Source organism: Mus caroli, chromosome 4, assembly GCF_900094665.2.
Source record: "Mus caroli chromosome 4, CAROLI_EIJ_v1.1, whole genome shotgun sequence".
NCBI lineage: Eukaryota > Metazoa > Chordata > Mammalia > Rodentia > Muridae > Mus > Mus caroli.
The window spans coordinates 80,594,512-80,612,071 of NC_034573.1; the positions used below are offsets into that span (position 1 = coordinate 80,594,512).

At 41.2% G+C, this 17,560-nt stretch overlaps 1 protein-coding gene across 2 annotated transcripts in view; it reads right to left on the minus strand.

The window, feature by feature from the left end:
• Nucleotides 1-17,560, minus strand: part of Mllt3 (MLLT3 super elongation complex subunit) — a 261,527-nt gene that overhangs the window by 9,084 nt on the left and 234,883 nt on the right. For both annotated transcript variants that reach the window (XM_021159575.1, XM_029475724.1), the window contains exons 6-10: nucleotides 14,957-15,032; nucleotides 12,887-13,016; nucleotides 10,318-10,417; nucleotides 4,694-4,765; nucleotides 3,177-3,248 (exon numbers count right to left, since the gene is read on the minus strand). In XM_021159575.1, coding sequence (XP_021015234.1) covers nucleotides 3,177-3,248; nucleotides 4,694-4,765; nucleotides 10,318-10,417; nucleotides 12,887-13,016; nucleotides 14,957-15,032 — 450 coding nt within the window. The remainder of the gene's footprint in view (nucleotides 1-3,176; nucleotides 3,249-4,693; nucleotides 4,766-10,317; nucleotides 10,418-12,886; nucleotides 13,017-14,956; nucleotides 15,033-17,560) is intronic.

Consider the following 17,560-nt stretch of genomic DNA (forward strand, 5'->3'; position numbering starts at 1 on the left):
TGGGGGAGGGGGGAGGGGTTACCACACAGCTGCTAGTTGTTTTGGTTTGTGTTAACAGGGTGAGAGCTATTTGCTATTTCTGTGACTCCCTCTTTCAAGCCATTTTCAATTATAAAAATTTAATTACAAAAAATTAAAAATTTTCTTAATTATAAAAAATTAGTCTGATTATGTTTTTCAAGTAGCAGGGCAAGTTCTTACCACCCATGGTGGTTGCTTACTGAGTGGGAAGGCATGCACAAACTTTGCTTTGGTTTTCTCTGTCTAGGATGGGTTGGTCTGTTGTACCTCGGGTCTTTCACCTGTACATAGGAAATCTTACTGGCGCATAAAAACAGGAGGCCCACCTGAGTTAGCAGAAAGACCAGGTTTTAGTCTACAGGGGGGCTTTCGGGTGTGGCAGGTAATTCTCCAAACAGAAGTAGTCAGTTACAGCAGACTGCTTCTCCGGCAAAGTTCTCTGTTTTGTTAAAAATACTCCAATATACCACTCATCCCTCCAACCTCACTGATCGTGCTACAAGAAAACTAGATGGTATCTAAATTGATAAACTGTACTTTAAGGAAGCCCCTGGTTTTTCTAACTTTCTTCTTACTACCTGCTCCCTCCCCCCTCCCCCACACATGTATAGAATACAAACCCAGGCTGAATTGCTGAAAAGGCCACAAATGTTCAGCCTCATTCTGAAAAATAATATGGAGTGTGTAGTTTAACAAGGAAATCAAATTATTAATCCAGGCTACATACTCGCTCTCTTGCTTTGTGTCTACTACATTTTAACCCAGTGGAAAAGAGGCTTCGTAATACAGTCTTTCCTGATCTAATACTTTATTTTCATGAAATTAGGTGTTGAGAGGCAGGGCAGTATGCCCCCAGAGTAAAATAATTCTACTAATTAGTTTTGTGGGGCAAATAAAATTGTCAGAATAGATTTTGGGAATAGCCACTGGGAAGAAACCAAGGATGTTATCCTGGCCTCAACAGAAGTTTCGGTTTAGATGTTCAGGTCTGCACAGCTGAGGTTACATAGACTTTGTGGAATGCATTTTATCAGATGAGCAGCCTTCAAGGTGGAGGATAACACCAGGCCTCCACTGTGCAATGTTTTACAGTATGAATTAATTAAGCAGTAAGCCATGACAGGGCACATACATCATGGTATTAGAACCACAGGCCTCGGTTGTATTACAAGGCAAATGGCCAAAGACAGAGCTTTCAACTGGCCTGGGAATGCCATTAGGGTGAAATGCTATGTGTCCTGGGGCACCTATATGCTAGGTTAAGAATTCATACATATTACTCTTTCCCTATAGAATACTAAAGTAATGCACTTGAATACAATTCTCAAGGAAGCCACCTTCACTCACATGTCTTTCAAAGGTCAAAATAAAGAACATTAGATGGGAGATGTCGATGATATTCCCAGGTGAGACCTTGCCCAACAGCCTTCTCGTTCAAGCCTGACAACACCTGTATCTATTTCCCATGAAATCCATAGGTAGACATCAGTAGCTTTTTCTAACAGTTGGTCTTTAGTGACTTAAGAGTTACTATTTGAGAACAGAAGTTCCAACTAGCAGAACTAGTTAGGAAGACCAACTAGCAGATCTGCCATCAGCATTTAGTCAATGAGCAATGTTCTGTTCTATAGAAGAAAACTGAAGGAGGGTTGGTCCCCTGTATTCCCAGATTCTTTGTCCTCAGATACAGCACACTATGGACTGAAAATACTTGGGGGGTGGGGGTGGGAGGAATGTATCCATATTGAATTTGTCATTTCTTCCTATAACATATAAGATGACAATGATTTTCATGGCATTTGCATTGTATTAGGCATACAAAGTAACCCAGAGGGGATTAAGAGATGGCTCAGGGGTTAAGAGCACTGACTGCTCTTCCAGAAGTCCTGAGTTCAAATCCCAGCAACCACATGGTGGCTCACAACCATCTGTAATGAGATCTGCTGCCCTCTTCTGATGTGCATGAAGGCAGAGTACTCATATACATAAAATACATAAATAAATTAATATTTAAAAAGAAGTAACCCAGAAATGACTAGAATAATGGAAGGTACACATAGGTAGGTAATATTCCTCTACCTGATGGAAGTGAGTGGAATTTGGTATTCAAAGGGTGTTTAAGTCTGGCAACATGAGAGGTGAGTGGAAAGACTACCAGTAAAGTGCTAGGCTTGCCTTAGTTAAAGCCACTCAAACCCAGTTCCCCCATCTATGCTCATTTAAAAAGAAATGAAAAACATAGAATGTATTTACAATTGAGAGATCTATAGACAAAGTATATTATTTAAAATTCTATAAGGGTTAAAAGCTTTTTAGACCAACAGGAGCAGTTGGAAAATTTGAAAAATGTTTATAGACTGAAGCAGAGATATGCATAGAATATAAACACAACCATCAGCTATCAGCATTAAAAAAGAATAGCTCCTATACCACTGAAGGAGATGAGGTGCTAATTTCAAGTCATTTTAAAGTCGTAAAAATGTGAAAGTGAAGGAATGCACAAATCTACTATGGAATCTGGAACACACCGCCTCCCCATGAGTTAAAGAAAAATTACCTTATCAATAGCTACTGTGAAAGGAATAAAAGCATGAACTGTACTTGTACCAAAACTAAAACATCCCTCTTATCTTCTCGCAACATCACACTGTACTAAAAGAAGTTTCCTCGTGCTATGACCATTCCACAGTTGAGTCCATGATAATACAACGTTTATTGCTACTAGATAAGGGAAATGAAAAAAATATTTATTTTCCGTAGAATAGCTTTGGCAAAAGGTTACCAAATTGAATCACAAATGTTTACAACCCTTGGCTCAAATTCTTATCACTGTTTTCCTATGAGACCAGAAGGCTGGTCTCCAAAGTTTCTACACCCCCTGTCCCTCCTCTCAGCACATGGACCACAGACTGGTAGGAAGGAGCACTGTGTCTGGTAGTATTCCATGAGCCCTCAGATTTTCGGAGTGTGGATGAAAGCCCTAAGGGCACCCCGGTAGCCTCAGATAGTTAAGTCCTCCACAGATGTCCCTGCAGGCACAGTGCCCATTCTGAAGGCGTGAGGCTGCAGCGGCATCCAAGAGCTGCCACACTTCCCAGGACAGACTAGGTCTTGAGGTTTGGGGGTGTAGGGTTGTGTCCAAAAGCACTTCTCACCTGCTGCAGAATGTGTCGTTCCCTCAGTGTCATTAACCTTCTGTGGAGCTCTACCAACTCATCTAGGTATGCCTGAAAGAGAAGGGTGTTCCCCAAAGAACAAAACTTTAAAAGGCAATTGGCAAGTAAGAACACACATGCAGGGACAGCTTGGCAGGTAAGATCATGTACTGCTCGTGCAGAGGACCCAAATTCAGTTCCCAGCACTCGTCCAGGTGGGTCACAATTGCCTGTAATTCCAGCTCCAGGCAATCTGATATCCATTTCTGACTTCCATAGGCACATGCACTCATGTGTACATGCCCATATATAGACACACATACACATACACACATTAAGATAAAATTAATCTTAAAAAAAATCATCTGGGCAGACTCTGAAGGCTTGTCCTAGGCTCAATGCTTAAAGGGTTCTGATGGTGATGTTTCTAAGCCTAGTTTTGACCTTTATCAAACGTGCCTTAAAATGAGGGAGGGAAATTATTGAGCCTATTTGCTCTCAGCATCATTCAAGTGAGCAGACTCAGTCTCCCACAACAAGGACTCTGCAAAGAATGCTGGAAATCCAAGACTACATATTTGGTTTAATCTAATGACAGCAGAGGCTGTTTTCATTTTTTTTTTTTTTTTTGGTTTTTCGAGACAGGGTTTCTCTGTGTAGCCCTGGCTGTCCTGGCACTCACTTTGTAGACCAGGCTGTCCTCGAACTCAGAAATCCGCCTGCCTCTGCCTCCCGAGTGCTGGGATTAAAGGCGTGCACCACCACGCCCAGCTCCTGTTTTCATTTTTAATTCTTTAATCTCAGAAAATTTTAGACAAAGAAAAACACCCAAGTTTGAACATGGAAGTATTGTGTTAGGAAAAATTTTTAATAAGAGGGATTTAAAAAAAAGTTCTCAGGTATTCCAAATGACGCCAGCCAATGATTAAAGTATGGAATATTTTATGAAATGCAGAAATCGCTACAAATCAGTTCTATGTCCTGGCAGCTCTCCTTCAAGGGTAGCTGAACCTCTCTTCCATATGTCCAGGCTCATGAGTCCTTGTTAGCTGACTGCATGCATGCCTCAGGGTCAACTTCAGCAAAGGCAAAGGGGGAAATTACTGACTTGTTAAACCCCACCCATAGCAGGTGACATCATACACACACTGAGAAAGCTTACTGCATAGGGGTCAGGTATCTTATTTATGTATGTGTGTGATTTGCTCTACTTGCTCTGCTACAAACTTCCTATATCCCAATGTGCTATGCCTGAAGTTCCTTGGTAATGTGGGAATCCTGACAAATGGTATCATAAGGCCATGCTTAAGACTGAAGATACAACAACAACAACAACAACAGCAACAAAGCAAGACAGGGAAAAAGGAACTACAAAGCACAGCAATGAAGAATTCACTTGGGAGCCTTAGCTACTTCTGATGGAGAAGGGAAGAGGGGCAAACAACAATGACCGAGGGAACACAGAGAAGCAACACATGCCAGGCTCCAGTACTCCCAGGAACGACCCGGAAACCTACCTTGTCACATTCACCATTCTTTATTTGCTTATCTGATTTGCTTTGTTTTATTGGACTTTTCACTTCAAGAATCTAGGGATCAAAGAAAACACTAGTAAGTTTCATTTCAAGCACCTTCTAGTAGCTACCCATATAAACTGGCACTCAAGATGCATAATAACACTGTTCCCCAAACAGCATTTTGTTATACATTTTTTCTTCTTTCTAATCTTGTTTAACACCCCCCCACCAAAACCCCTGAAAATAAATGGTATATTAAATGCTGGGTCAGGGCGGAAGAGCTCAGGAAAGCGTTGATGCTAAGGACAGGGATCTAAGCTTCCCAGGGTGCTTTGCTTTCTTGACAGCACTCACACATGCATAGCAGCTGAGTTATTTTGAGACTGCAATCCCGGCTGGCGGACTTCTTTCCTGCTTATTCTGCAGCTTCAGCCTGAGTCTTAGTGGTTGGTGGGCCAGGGATGATAAAAAGAACCCTTGCCCTCTGGGACACCTGCCTTTCAGATGCTAGGAGCTTACTCCATTAAACGGATGGACACAGCTTTGGGAGTGAAGGTGGCCATCCGTTAGTTGTGGTCTGGAATCCTTCCATGGCAGAAACAGCCATGGTTGAAGAAATGATGTGGTTATGTATGTTCAATGCCAAGCATCTTTTCTTCCTTCTGGATCAACTGTGACCCAGGTCATGTGCAGTAGCTTCACATACTGTGCAAAGCTTGGGTGGGGAGCTATGGTCATAATTAACAGAGAATACTACTACTTATTAAATACAACTGACTTACTACACATGATCTTCAAAATGGTAGGTTCTGGGAGGAATATTTTTAAATAGCCCATAGCTTGAAAAGGCTGAGGATAAATGCATTTATTAACGATGAGTGCTTATGAATATGCATAAATATAAAAAGCAATTTATATTCTCTCATTATAACCTAAATCCCATAATCAGAAACTAATATCAAAGAGGAAAATGCTAAGGATGTTCTTTAAAGTCCCATATTCCTCCTACTCTTTCCTATGCTGTTTCCTGTCCTAATTCAATCTACAGTGTCCTCTCTACTATATAGTATACAAAAGATCTCAAGAGTAGGTTCACCTTTAATTTGTGATGACAAGTGCATGGGACTGGCTGACTTGCGTCTCATTTAACATCTTAGGGCCTCCAAAAGTGAATGAGAGAGACAAACAAGATAATGTCTGCATTCCCATCCAGCTACAAAATTTTATGCTTCTAATAAGTAAGTATTCTATTTGGTGATAATAGGGCCATGGTGGTTCGGGCATAAATGAATACTCCTAAATAAAATATTTCTCTTTGAGTTGAAAATAATGGATCTAACATACATTCTAACAGTGTTGCCTGAGATTCACATTTAAGCCTTCATTTTTAACATCAAAATAAGCAAATGACTGATTTGTCCAGGCGAACTTAACCTACTACCCTTCTGGCAACAGAAGAAAATCGCCAAATAACATAGGCAAGGCAATCATTTTTAATATGCTAAAAATCTCCACAGCATTTGCAATTTCCTTCTCTTTATTGTTGCTGGAAATGAGACCTCGAGGGTAGAACCAGCACAGAGACCTGGAGTAAGTAGGTCAGTAGATGGCACTCCTGGCCAAGGGAGCCTGGCTGGGCCACACAGGGACAATTGGCTGAGATTTGAGGCAGGGAGGAGAAAGCATCCCTGAAGGTTTGCCTTGTGCTTCAGAGAACCGAATTTGTTCCCATCACATCTGCCCCTCCCACGGCCCCATCCCCCACTCTTTCTCCCCCAAGTGTCTGGAAATGCTATATTTGCAAAGGGACTTTACAAGTTAGGTTCAGACAATCCCGCAACCTCTCTTCAAAGCAGAAAATAGGTAGAACATTTGGGCTGCTTAAATCCAACCCCACACATTCCGAAAGTGCAACAACACAGAAGGCCAAAATACATTGAAATCCTGGTTTCTTTCTTCTGAGGCTATGGTAGCAGGAACAAAAGCCCCGGGTGTCAGTGACCCGCCTCAAGTTACTGAGTGGCTGCCCAGAGAGGGCTCAGTTAATCTTCCCTCTTTGATCTCTCCTTGCTCCAAAATAAACAGCTTTGTCAAAACCTCATTCTGAGAGACCAGAGCCATACTGAAGACAATTGTTTTATTTATGATCATTTCTTATCTTCAGGGACTGAATCTAGAATATAAAAGTACAACACCTTGTCTTCCGCAGGCTTATTTCAAACCAGTTTAACTGGCTAGACTCTTTTGAAATTCACCCATGCCTGGCAGGCGGATAGGTGATTTATGATATTCTGAATATTGGCTGAATTGAGTGGATCACTTCCTCCTGGAATCTTTATATCTCCCCTCCCCATTCTATACCAGACTAAAAAGATAGGGGTTTGTTTTGTTTGTTTGTATGTTTGTAATTTATGCATTTTGTTTGGGGTGGGTGGGGGGAACCATTCTTGAATTAAATGATGGTAAAATTTTTTGTTATTTACCAGTAAACTGAGCAGAGGAAAGCAGACACCCCAAACACTGAATTAAGCTACCAACAGCCATGGTAATCTCTAAAACAGAACAATTACAATTAGTAGTATTTTGTTCTTCATTTGAGGATATGGCTTGGGAATCAAAATTTTCCAGACTGTGTTTTTCTGAACCCCTTTGTGAGAAATGACAAGTCAACCATACAGCAGATGGATTATCTACTGGCACATTTCCTATGTTAGCCACTATTAATAACTCCTAATGACACTTCTATTAACTTCTTTGCTTTGCTGACTTGTGGCTCTGGGTTCTTTCTTCAGTAGTTAGAAAATACTTGACTTAATTAGCACTTTATCTACTCCTTAGACCAGGGGAGATGGGAGATGGGGCAGCGGACATTTCTGTGGTGTCTAAAGCTACTCAAAGTCGCAAGATCAGTATCCAGTGTGGAAAAGGCAATTTTATGGCTTGGAACTAGAAATGTTCGCAAAGGCTCTTGTGGCAAAGGCTTGGTTCCTACTACAGAATGTTTCTAAGGTGGGGATTTGAGAAAGTGACTACCTCATAAGGGCTCTGTCTTAATCAATAGATAGGTCCATTGAGAGTCAGTTTGTAAACTGACAGACATTTAGACAAGGTATCTGGTTGAAGAGAGTGGGTCCCTGGAGCCTACATCTTATTTTCATGCCCATGTGAAGCATTTTCACACTGTTCCTGTTTATGTGGATTCACCACACAAACCCCACTGCATCGCTCTACTTCTTCATAGGCCCAGAACAAGGGAGCCAGGTGACACTGGACCAAGTTTCAGGTGACCTCTGAAACAGTGAGCAACAATACGCCTTTTTTACTTTAAAATTGTTTGTTTGCTTTTTAGGAGGGGCCTATTTTGTCACAGCATTATAAAATAAACTGATAGGCCAGTCAATGAGTATGGAGAATAAAACTTGGACATTTAAAATCAGGTATTTCCTGTCTTCTTCATCCTTTGTAGTTTATCTTAACATTTGGAGACCACTATCTCACCCATACTCACACACATGAGCTCTCTAGTGTACCTCCACATTCAGCTACAATACTAAAAAAACTCCAGGATGAAATTTAAGTACCTTTTGTGGTTTGGTTGTCACACTCCGTAGCACAGCAATACTAGTGATATTTTTTTAATGTCTTTGAACACTGACTTAAAGGGATCATACCACACCTGACCCCACAGCAAGTGATTTGGGGTTAAAAAATCATCCCTGAATAACATTTCAAAACCACTTTCTTTCTCTAAGCTTCAAGACATAGGTATGAGGAGCTGCACATGCCAGTTGTACATAATGACCTGAAAGCATAGGTACTTTGTTCTTATGCTCAAGGGTGCAACTGTGAAAGTGACACATAACTGAATATTACTGGCAGGATGATATTTGCATGTAAGAAGATACATGTATTAAATAAACACTTCAAAAAATAGTAGTATACTATTGAGTGAGAGAAAGCATATTTTACCCTCCCAGATTAAATGATACTATTTGGTTTGGGTTTGGTTTGCTAGACAGGTAACTATTTTGACAAAGGCTCTATACTTTCCCAAGAACCAAAGTCATTCAGCTTGCTCATCCATTCAGGAAGGGCAAGATAAGAGCTTGTCAGAGCCAGGTTTACCTGGCAGCCCATCAGGTCACAGGGCTTGGAAGACATGCTAAAGATGACTGCAGAGAGCACAAGATGCGTGTGCCTACATCTTGATCTTCCTACTGCAAGAATGCTAATTCTGATATACTGTCCCTTGGAAGCAGAAATAATGCCTTTACAAGGTTAGTTTCAATATAAAATATGTCAAGGTCTTAATTCTATCTTTTTCCTCTTGAACTTTTCTTGGCTTGTGGTAGAAGGTAGCCATGCTACAAAGTGAGATGGCCGACAAACAGCATCGCTGGATGCTAAGCCGGGACAGGCTATAACAGCAAAGTCAGGCTAAGAGTGAGAAGCTGGGCTCCAGTCCTAGGTAGGCCATGGACTACAGCTAAGCTGTAACAATGCAGGTGGCTGCTCCTATCCAACAGTGCAGGATTTATATACGGCAGATGAATTTTTATAAGTGATGAATTCTAAATTTTAAGTGAGTGTATTGCTTCTTTATACAAGAAAGAGAATACCCTCACAACTGTAATACAGCATTTTCCAACTAAAACAAAGATCACTAATTCAGGGGCAAGATATTTTAAATAGCAGGCCACTTATAAAGTGGAATAATTTTAGAAAATGTAACTCTTTAATTTTCATGTTAATATTCACATGGCAACTTGAAATAAGCAATTATTACAGAGGTCATTGGAAATCTGTCTACATAAAGGGATAAGAAACTTACTGTAATGAGTATCAACTCAATGCACAATGGGACTTTTACAATATTCATGATGTTTGCAAAAGGTTTATTTTAGTAAATAATGGAAATGCCCCAATTTCACTCATTTAACACTAGTTCTTTTATCATGGCTTTCGGAATTCTATTTAGATCTTACCCAAATATCTATATTCTGAGTTGACTATCAAACTAATAAGCTTTCTTTTAGCCCAACGTGTGGCACGTTGATCATCACTTTTCTCTATCTTGATAATCATTCTCTGCACCCCCAAGTAACAGTGCTCTTCCCTTGAATGAGAAATGGAGGCTGAACAGGTCAAAGGAACATTCCCAGACAGTGAGTGCCAGGCAGAGGCTGTGCACTGCCTTTACTAAACTCACTGTCATCCCTCCAACAACCGGCAGGGGGCTAACGTCCCTTAATGAAGAAACTGGGGTACATAAAAGCGCATCCTCCACCAGTCAAACAGGCTCACCCAAAACAATCATGTTGTGTCTGATGGAGTCACCTATCTACTGCTTAGGGATAGACTATGCAGACGTTAGGAAGGACGGGCAACATCGTGTGTCACTGTATCTTCCTGTATGTCTTAATTCATACATCCGGGAAGCACACTCATCTTACAAACACAGAAGTGCTTTTACCCCATGTGCCTAATGCTAAGCTTGTGGATTGCCATGGGTTTACAATAACAAGGAACGTAGCTTACAATGAAGAGGTAAAGCATTTATATGCTGGGTAAAAATGATCATGTATAGTTGTACGGAATCTTGCTGAGTACAAAGCCCAGTTTACCTGGTTGTTGTTAGTTTTCAATAATGGTGGCGGGGGTTCATGATGGAGAGGGGAAGAGGCGGAGCTGCTTTCGCTGTCACTGCCGTCACTCAAGCTGACCCTGCGAAGAGACACTGAAAAGTCACATGCCCTGCCACAGACAGACGACAGACAAGTGTTATGAAAAGCAAGGACCACAAACATTGGCATGGAAAGGCTGCTTTTAACACACAACTGCAGGCATCTGTTGGTACTTGCTTGTATCTGGAACCAACTCAGGTGATTCCATTGCCTGTGTGTTTCAGTGTCCCCAGTTTTGCAACAGAATAAACCAGGACTTAGTCATATGTGTCCACAACTCTGGTTGCATATGTAAAATGGATGCTCAAGGGTTGAAAGCCCGGTAATGTGACCCAAGGCTAGTGCTCAGCCACCTCCTGAGCTTATGTGGGAAGCCGACCATTCATCGTTCCTACTGTGTCACGATTCAACGAGGTCTCCACTGTGAGACACAGATACAATCATGTACTAGAACGACACTCTGGACCCAAACTGTGTTTCATACATCACTGTTTTAGAAAAAGTATCTCTCAGCACCTAGAGAAAATAAAAATACTACGTTCTCTCTAGTTACTTTTTCTTCTTAGAATAAAATGAAACTTTCCTAGCTAGAGAGAAGGTTCTTCCTTCCGCTCATCTGAATGTATGCCCTCATTCAGGAAGGCACTTCAGTATCTGCTCCCTCTCTGGCTATACAGTAACCTGATATAACATTCTCCTTGGAGATAGCAAATGCTATAGAAATCAGCAGAGTTTTTCTTTCACTCTGAATAGGCAATCACATCCTCACTCTATTATACATTCAGACAGACATGATACAAGATAGGAAACAAAAAGGACACATTGGGACGTCCTTTTAGCAAAAACTGATGGAACTTGTTTTTCTTAACTAAATTACATTAATGAAGTGCTCTGCTGAAGCGCTGCTTTTAAACGCCGCTCAGCTGAAGTGGAAGGCTGAGGATTTAAACTGATTAAACAGTTGAGACTGCACAAGTGCTCTGAAGATCAAATGTTATGTGGAGCCGTGGTGCTAACAGTACATGTCAGGTGGGGAAACAAAGACATGTCCCTGATGTACATTCATGTCAGACAACTGACAAATGAGTAATGTGTGTGATCTAATCCCATACTGATTCTGGACAGGGTAGAAAGTGGGTAACAAACGGCCAATCAGATCTGCAAAATAGGAACTTGAAAAATTATATAAATAGGGCATGTATGTGCTCACATGCATGTGTGTGCGTGTGCATGTTTGTGTGTGTGTGCGCGCATGCGCGCACGTGTGTTTTCAATAAATTAAATTGGAGAGCAGCCAGTGGTTGGGTTTTGGTTGGCCAAGTTAGTTCCTTTAAACACCAAGGTTCAACTCCTATTAAGATCCTTTTGACCTACCAGTTTCCTTCTTTGTCAGGTCAAAGAATACAGCATCTATGGCCAAGTCTATAACAGTTATATAAAAGGAATGTAGGTAGGTGCACTGGGAGTCAAGGTGCAGGAAGATGTCTTGAGTCTAGCTTTGTAAGGCAGAGTCACTGAAGGGTCTGATAGGGTTTGCATCCTGTGGATGGGCAGCTTGCCTCAAAGGACAACAGTGAAATGCCAATGAGGAAACACACAGTCTGTTCCCCTTGGGTTACGTTTGTCTTAGGTATTTCAGGGCCATCTACACAGTAATAGATAGTGGGGAAAGATTTATTGCAATATATTGTAAACGTAATTGGATTTGAAGTTCAAGTAGATTCATATTTTCTCCTCATAACACATTAAAGGGTGCATGCCTATTTGTTTTCCTGATGATAAACAAAATCCTCAAAGCAATTTCAAGTTGACTATTAATTCTAAGTGACATGAATTACCATCTTCTAATGTCGAATTATGCCTCGTAGCATTAAAGCTACTTAAGGAACCTAATTGTCAGCGCACTTAACAGGAATTTATTTGCTGGAAAACACACACAGGTGAATTTCGTTTTAATTAGGTCACAACATAATTCACTAGAGCCAATTATGTAGTCCTAACCACAGGCAGCAAATGCCATTTCTTCACATGTGGAACCCTCCATCCCAAAGCAACAGGTCTACAGCCACTCTTCAGATGAACCTGCTTCGTGGCATATACTTTCAGATAGCAAACACGTCTGATATGGCATCTTCCTATGAAGGTTTCAGGGGGATTCTCTCTTCTTTTAAGGAAAAAGGAAAACTGGTTTCTGGTAAGAGTGGACACAAACATACCCATTTCAGAGGAATATAACCCTTCGTTTGACACAGGGTCTCGTGTTATCCAGGCTGGCCCCAAAATTGATGTATAGCTGAAGATGACTTTAAACTTCTGATCCTCCTGCTTTTCCCTTCCAAATATTATGATTACAGGCAATGTGCTGAGGATCAATCCCAGGGCTTCACGGCTACCAGGCAAACATTCTACCGACTTTGCTATAACACGTTTGCTGCCATGGTTTAGCCGTTTCCTGTCTTTGTGATTTACCTAGTGAACCAGCATGGCTCTGCTTCAGGGACTCTCTTACCTGCGACTTCGGCTTCCTCCTCTATTTACAGGTCTTTCCATCTCCGAGTCATTGTCATTGTCCTCTGCCTCATCAGACTCCTCCTCGTTGTCATCAGAATGCAGATCTTTCATGATCGACCTTAAAGGACCTGAGCAATGACATGAACCATAGAAAATGAAACAAACACTCAAACACACTTGCTCAGAGTAGACACTAGGGAGTGCCTGCAGCCATGACCTCTGGCTAAGAACAATTATTACCCTGGACAGTTAAGACTTTGCAACTTTGATTGCAGTCAAGATGGTTTCTGGACTCAGTGGACCTGAGTCCACTTGTTGTTCTTCCAGGGGACCTGAGTTTGGTTCTCAGCACCCACATAGTATCTTTTGACTCTGTAACTCCAGTTCCAGGAATTCTAACATGCTCTTTGGACCTCACCAGGCACAAGGCATTCACAAGGTACACAGATTTATGGGTAAGCAAAAGAAAACATCGGTACACTAAAAATAAAGTAAATCTAAAAAAAATTTTTAAAGAATCTGTTTTTTTTTTTCTGTGCAATTTTATTTCCTGTTCTCCCACTCCAAATCACAAGCAAAGGCAGATAGATCTATTAGTAAACAGGATGCTTCGTTAAGTTAATCCATGTATTGAAAAGCTGAGACTAATAAATCACTGTGGTTGTAGCCGGTTCTTGGCAGTGCGGCCTTTGTGTGGTAGTTTCTGATCTATTAAGGTTTAGCTGCTCCTTTTATTTCAAGGTCAATTTCAGGTCAAGCAAGCATTTCAGTTGAGCTCAGGTTATAAAGTCCTTCAACTCCATGGTGTAACATTCTATCTTCCATTTTCCTATTGATCTTGGACAGCAAACCTTGCTTCAGCACAGTGTTTTGTAGCCAACTTTCATCTTACTTTTTAAGAAATTCCTGGCAAAATATCAGCATGTATTAGCATAAATAAGACTATGTAATAAATCGTATGCCCAGAAGATCCAGAAAGTATCCAGTATTGCATGAGAGGAGGTGGGGAAGCTGTAACTAACTTTACTTAGGACCAGACAAATTGAACACACACACACACACACACACACTGGTTACTGTTATTTCCTCTTCATTTACTACTCAGTATATGAGGAAAACAATAGCTACTTTTAATCTTAACAGGAGATTGTAAAGGTAATCAAGTCAGGGCTATTTTTCCTCTGGATTAGGCAATTATCAAAATCTAATCTGTGCTAGGACCGGCTATTTGAGCTGTCACTAAGTACTCAGTTCTAAAACATGCACTGACTCCCTGCAAGCTCACAGACCTCTGCTTTTGTAGTGGGCTTATTTCTTTGAAAGTTAATGAAACAAGACTTCTGAATAGCCAAAACTATCACGGCCTTTTATTATATATTTTCTTGGAGGCTTAGCCTTAGTCCAAATACACACAACAATTTAATCCTCTTTCAAAGCATACAAGGCCACTTAGAATTCGGTGTGGTCAATACGAATGGTGATGTTCAGTATGATACTAAAAAACAAGTTACACTCTGACACTGTTCTATTGTGTAAAAATAAAACAGCCCACTTTTGGAGATTTCACACACACACATTAAAAATGTGCTTCATTGTATGTTCTGGCTTAATGTATGCAGAGTTTTGGTTAATGTACAACTATAAGAAGAGAAATGTGTTATTTAAAATTAGTAGTTGTACTTTTGAGTAAAATGTCTACTAAAATATAAAGAATAAAATGAAATAAATGAGAAGTGTCCAAGGGTGAGGAATGGGCATCTGCGCCAGTACCTCTGAGGTTGGTTTACTGGAGTATTTCCTTTGGGAACTCCCTGGAGTGGGTTGTGTCTATAATCCATTTGTGAAATGGGAACCTGATGTGGGAACCTGGGTCTGGGAGGGGAGCACTTTCTAGACTCAAGCCTCCTCTAGCAGAATGACATTCAAGTACATTCCTAGAGGAAATAAACACAACTTTGTAAAAGCCAAGTTATCATTCAAATGGTAAAACAGTAGAAGATAGGGCATAAGGCGGTTCATGGGGATGTTCTATGGGGAAAGGTTTCACTGGCCTGGGGGCTGTTGATACCTTGTTGCCTGGTCTGGGATGGTGTGAAGCTGGAGCTGGAACTGGAGCTGGAGCTGGCAGGACTGGGTTGCTCTGACTTCAGAGAAGAAGAAAAAACATCATCAGTACATTTATGGGATACAGGACATGTAAGATGAAAATGACCACAAATGCCTTTACAAAAAGTCTGATGCTATGTAAGAAAAATGACCGCACACATCACTTTGTTAAAAAACTCACACAGGAGAGTCATGATGTCATTTTTTTTAAACAGCCTTATTTGTATTAGATGAAAGTAACATACAAGATGTCAAGGGCGAGAAGATAAACCCCTGGGTGCTAAGTGAAGGGAGACGTCACCCTGCTCACCTCTATACAGACCTCCTAATGGCTACATTCACTGTCCTTTCCACAAGGTTTGATTGAGTAAACTGGTTCAAACACAGTAGTAATGAGGCCAAGGTCATTAGTTCAATCACTTTATGAGCCAGTTAATTTCACTCTGGACCAAGGCCATGAACCAGCTAACCCCACTTACCACAAGTTCACAAAGAGAGGCCAATATTCATAACATCTAAGTCCCACAGACAAGTCAGGAGACAATATTGCCACTATTTAAAGAAAAGACATATCCTTTGATTTCACAGTTTACAGACTGGCAGAGAAACAGTTTCACACATACATGCCACCTCTGGCTCTCCATGATCGCATCCTTTAGTATCCAGAACAAGTCCTACATCCAACACATCTCAACTCAGTTTTCTTCCTTCTTAAACCACTAACACCTTTACGAAGCAGGTTGTATCTTCTTCCTAGGATGCTGGGGTACTCTGAGATAGTCCTCATGCTCTGTTCTCCCCATATAAGTTGTAGACAGCCAGTACTTTAAATCTCATGTGCTTCTTGTTATTTCCTCCATACTCAGCATAGTGCACTGCAAACTGCAGACTATCCTTAGCTGGGACTTCAGGCAGCAGCTGCTCCACTGGCTCAACAGTTTTTACAATGAGTTTATGATGCTTAAAGGGGGTTGACATCGGATGCATGGAAAGAAATGTGCAAGACATTGACCACACCAGCCATATACTTGAGTTTTGTATCTTAGGACTAAGTTCATGCTTAAGTAATTTAATAAGAGTGATGTGTTTGGTTATAAGAATGGACTATTTCTACCCATTTCTAATGCCCTCAAAATTTTGAACACATAGTTATGTTATCTCAGAAGTATGCAAGGTGTTCTCATGTTCTCCTTTTCCTTTGCTAAACGCACAATCCAGTGGGAGTACAAGTTCAGGCACAATCAGAAGCCACTAAATGAAGTCAATGATCCCAGTTGAGTGTGCACAACAGTTTCCCACCATTGAGTTCATCTCCCCTCCCAACAAAGGAGACCCATCCCATCCCCTTCTTGCAGCAGCACCAAGCTCCCTAGATTGGGACATGAGGAAGCACTTTTGGTCATTTCTGATGCACACTTTACATCCTCAGGGTGGATGGGAAAACAGGTGTCAGCAATCTAGCTCATTCTGCAGGAAAAGAGCCAGACAGGACCTCTAATGAGAAGCAGGCGGCTCACTGACTCTTTACCACTGCATTATTTATTTGAGAATTGTACTGTGTCCTACACATCGCTCCTCGCAGGCCACGAAACAGTTGGTTTACAGGTGCAAATGCCCACGTGAGGAACTCTTCACTCCTGCTAGGTGGTTCTCCTGTGGTTGAGCCTAATGGCCAGCTACACAACTGAAGGGACATTTGTTGCACTGCCCATCTGTAACACAATTCTCTCAGGGCCCAAGGAGTAGTCTATCTCCTCTCCAAATTGCTCTTTCCAGCCATGAAAAGTGCCTGCAAATGGTTATTATTTTAATAGCCCTGGAGATCATTTGGAAGCAAAAGAGAAGTTTCTTTATCATACTGTCTAACTAGCACACACTGCACTAGACCTAAATAATCATCCTGTCAAACTATTGGCTGAAATGACATTAACCAGGGTAACAAGGTAAGGCTGGATGTCAGGGCACATGCCTGTAGGTATTGTGATGCATACATACATCCCAGCATGTATGAGGAAGAAGCAGGTAGATGAGTTTGGAGCCAACCTTGTCTACATAGTGAGTTCCAGGCCAACCATAATTACACAGCCTCAAAAGCAAACCAATCATCCAACATAGGGAAGACAGAGGTCACCTCCCCAGCTACCCACCATGATCTGGACCCTTCCATTTCAAGCATTATGCAGATGCCAAAGCCAAACCTTTAGCATCTTACCTATATACATATTTAACATTCCCACAATTGCTAATTATGTGAAAAAGGAAAATAGCTAAGAAAATTCTGTGTGTGTGTGTGTGTGTGTGTGTGTAACTCTGACTTCAGAGGATCCAATGCTTCTGGCTTACATGAGCACCTGTACTCAAGTACACACACCCAAATACAGACAGACAAACACATACACAAATGAAAATAAAAATTTTAAATCTGTTAAGAATAAAAGTCAGCTGGACCATCTAGATACTGCCATACCCGGGGATCCATCCCATAATCAGCCTCCAAACGCTGACACCATTGCACAAACTAGCAAGATTTTGCTGAAAGGACCCNGATATAGCTGTCTCTTGTGAG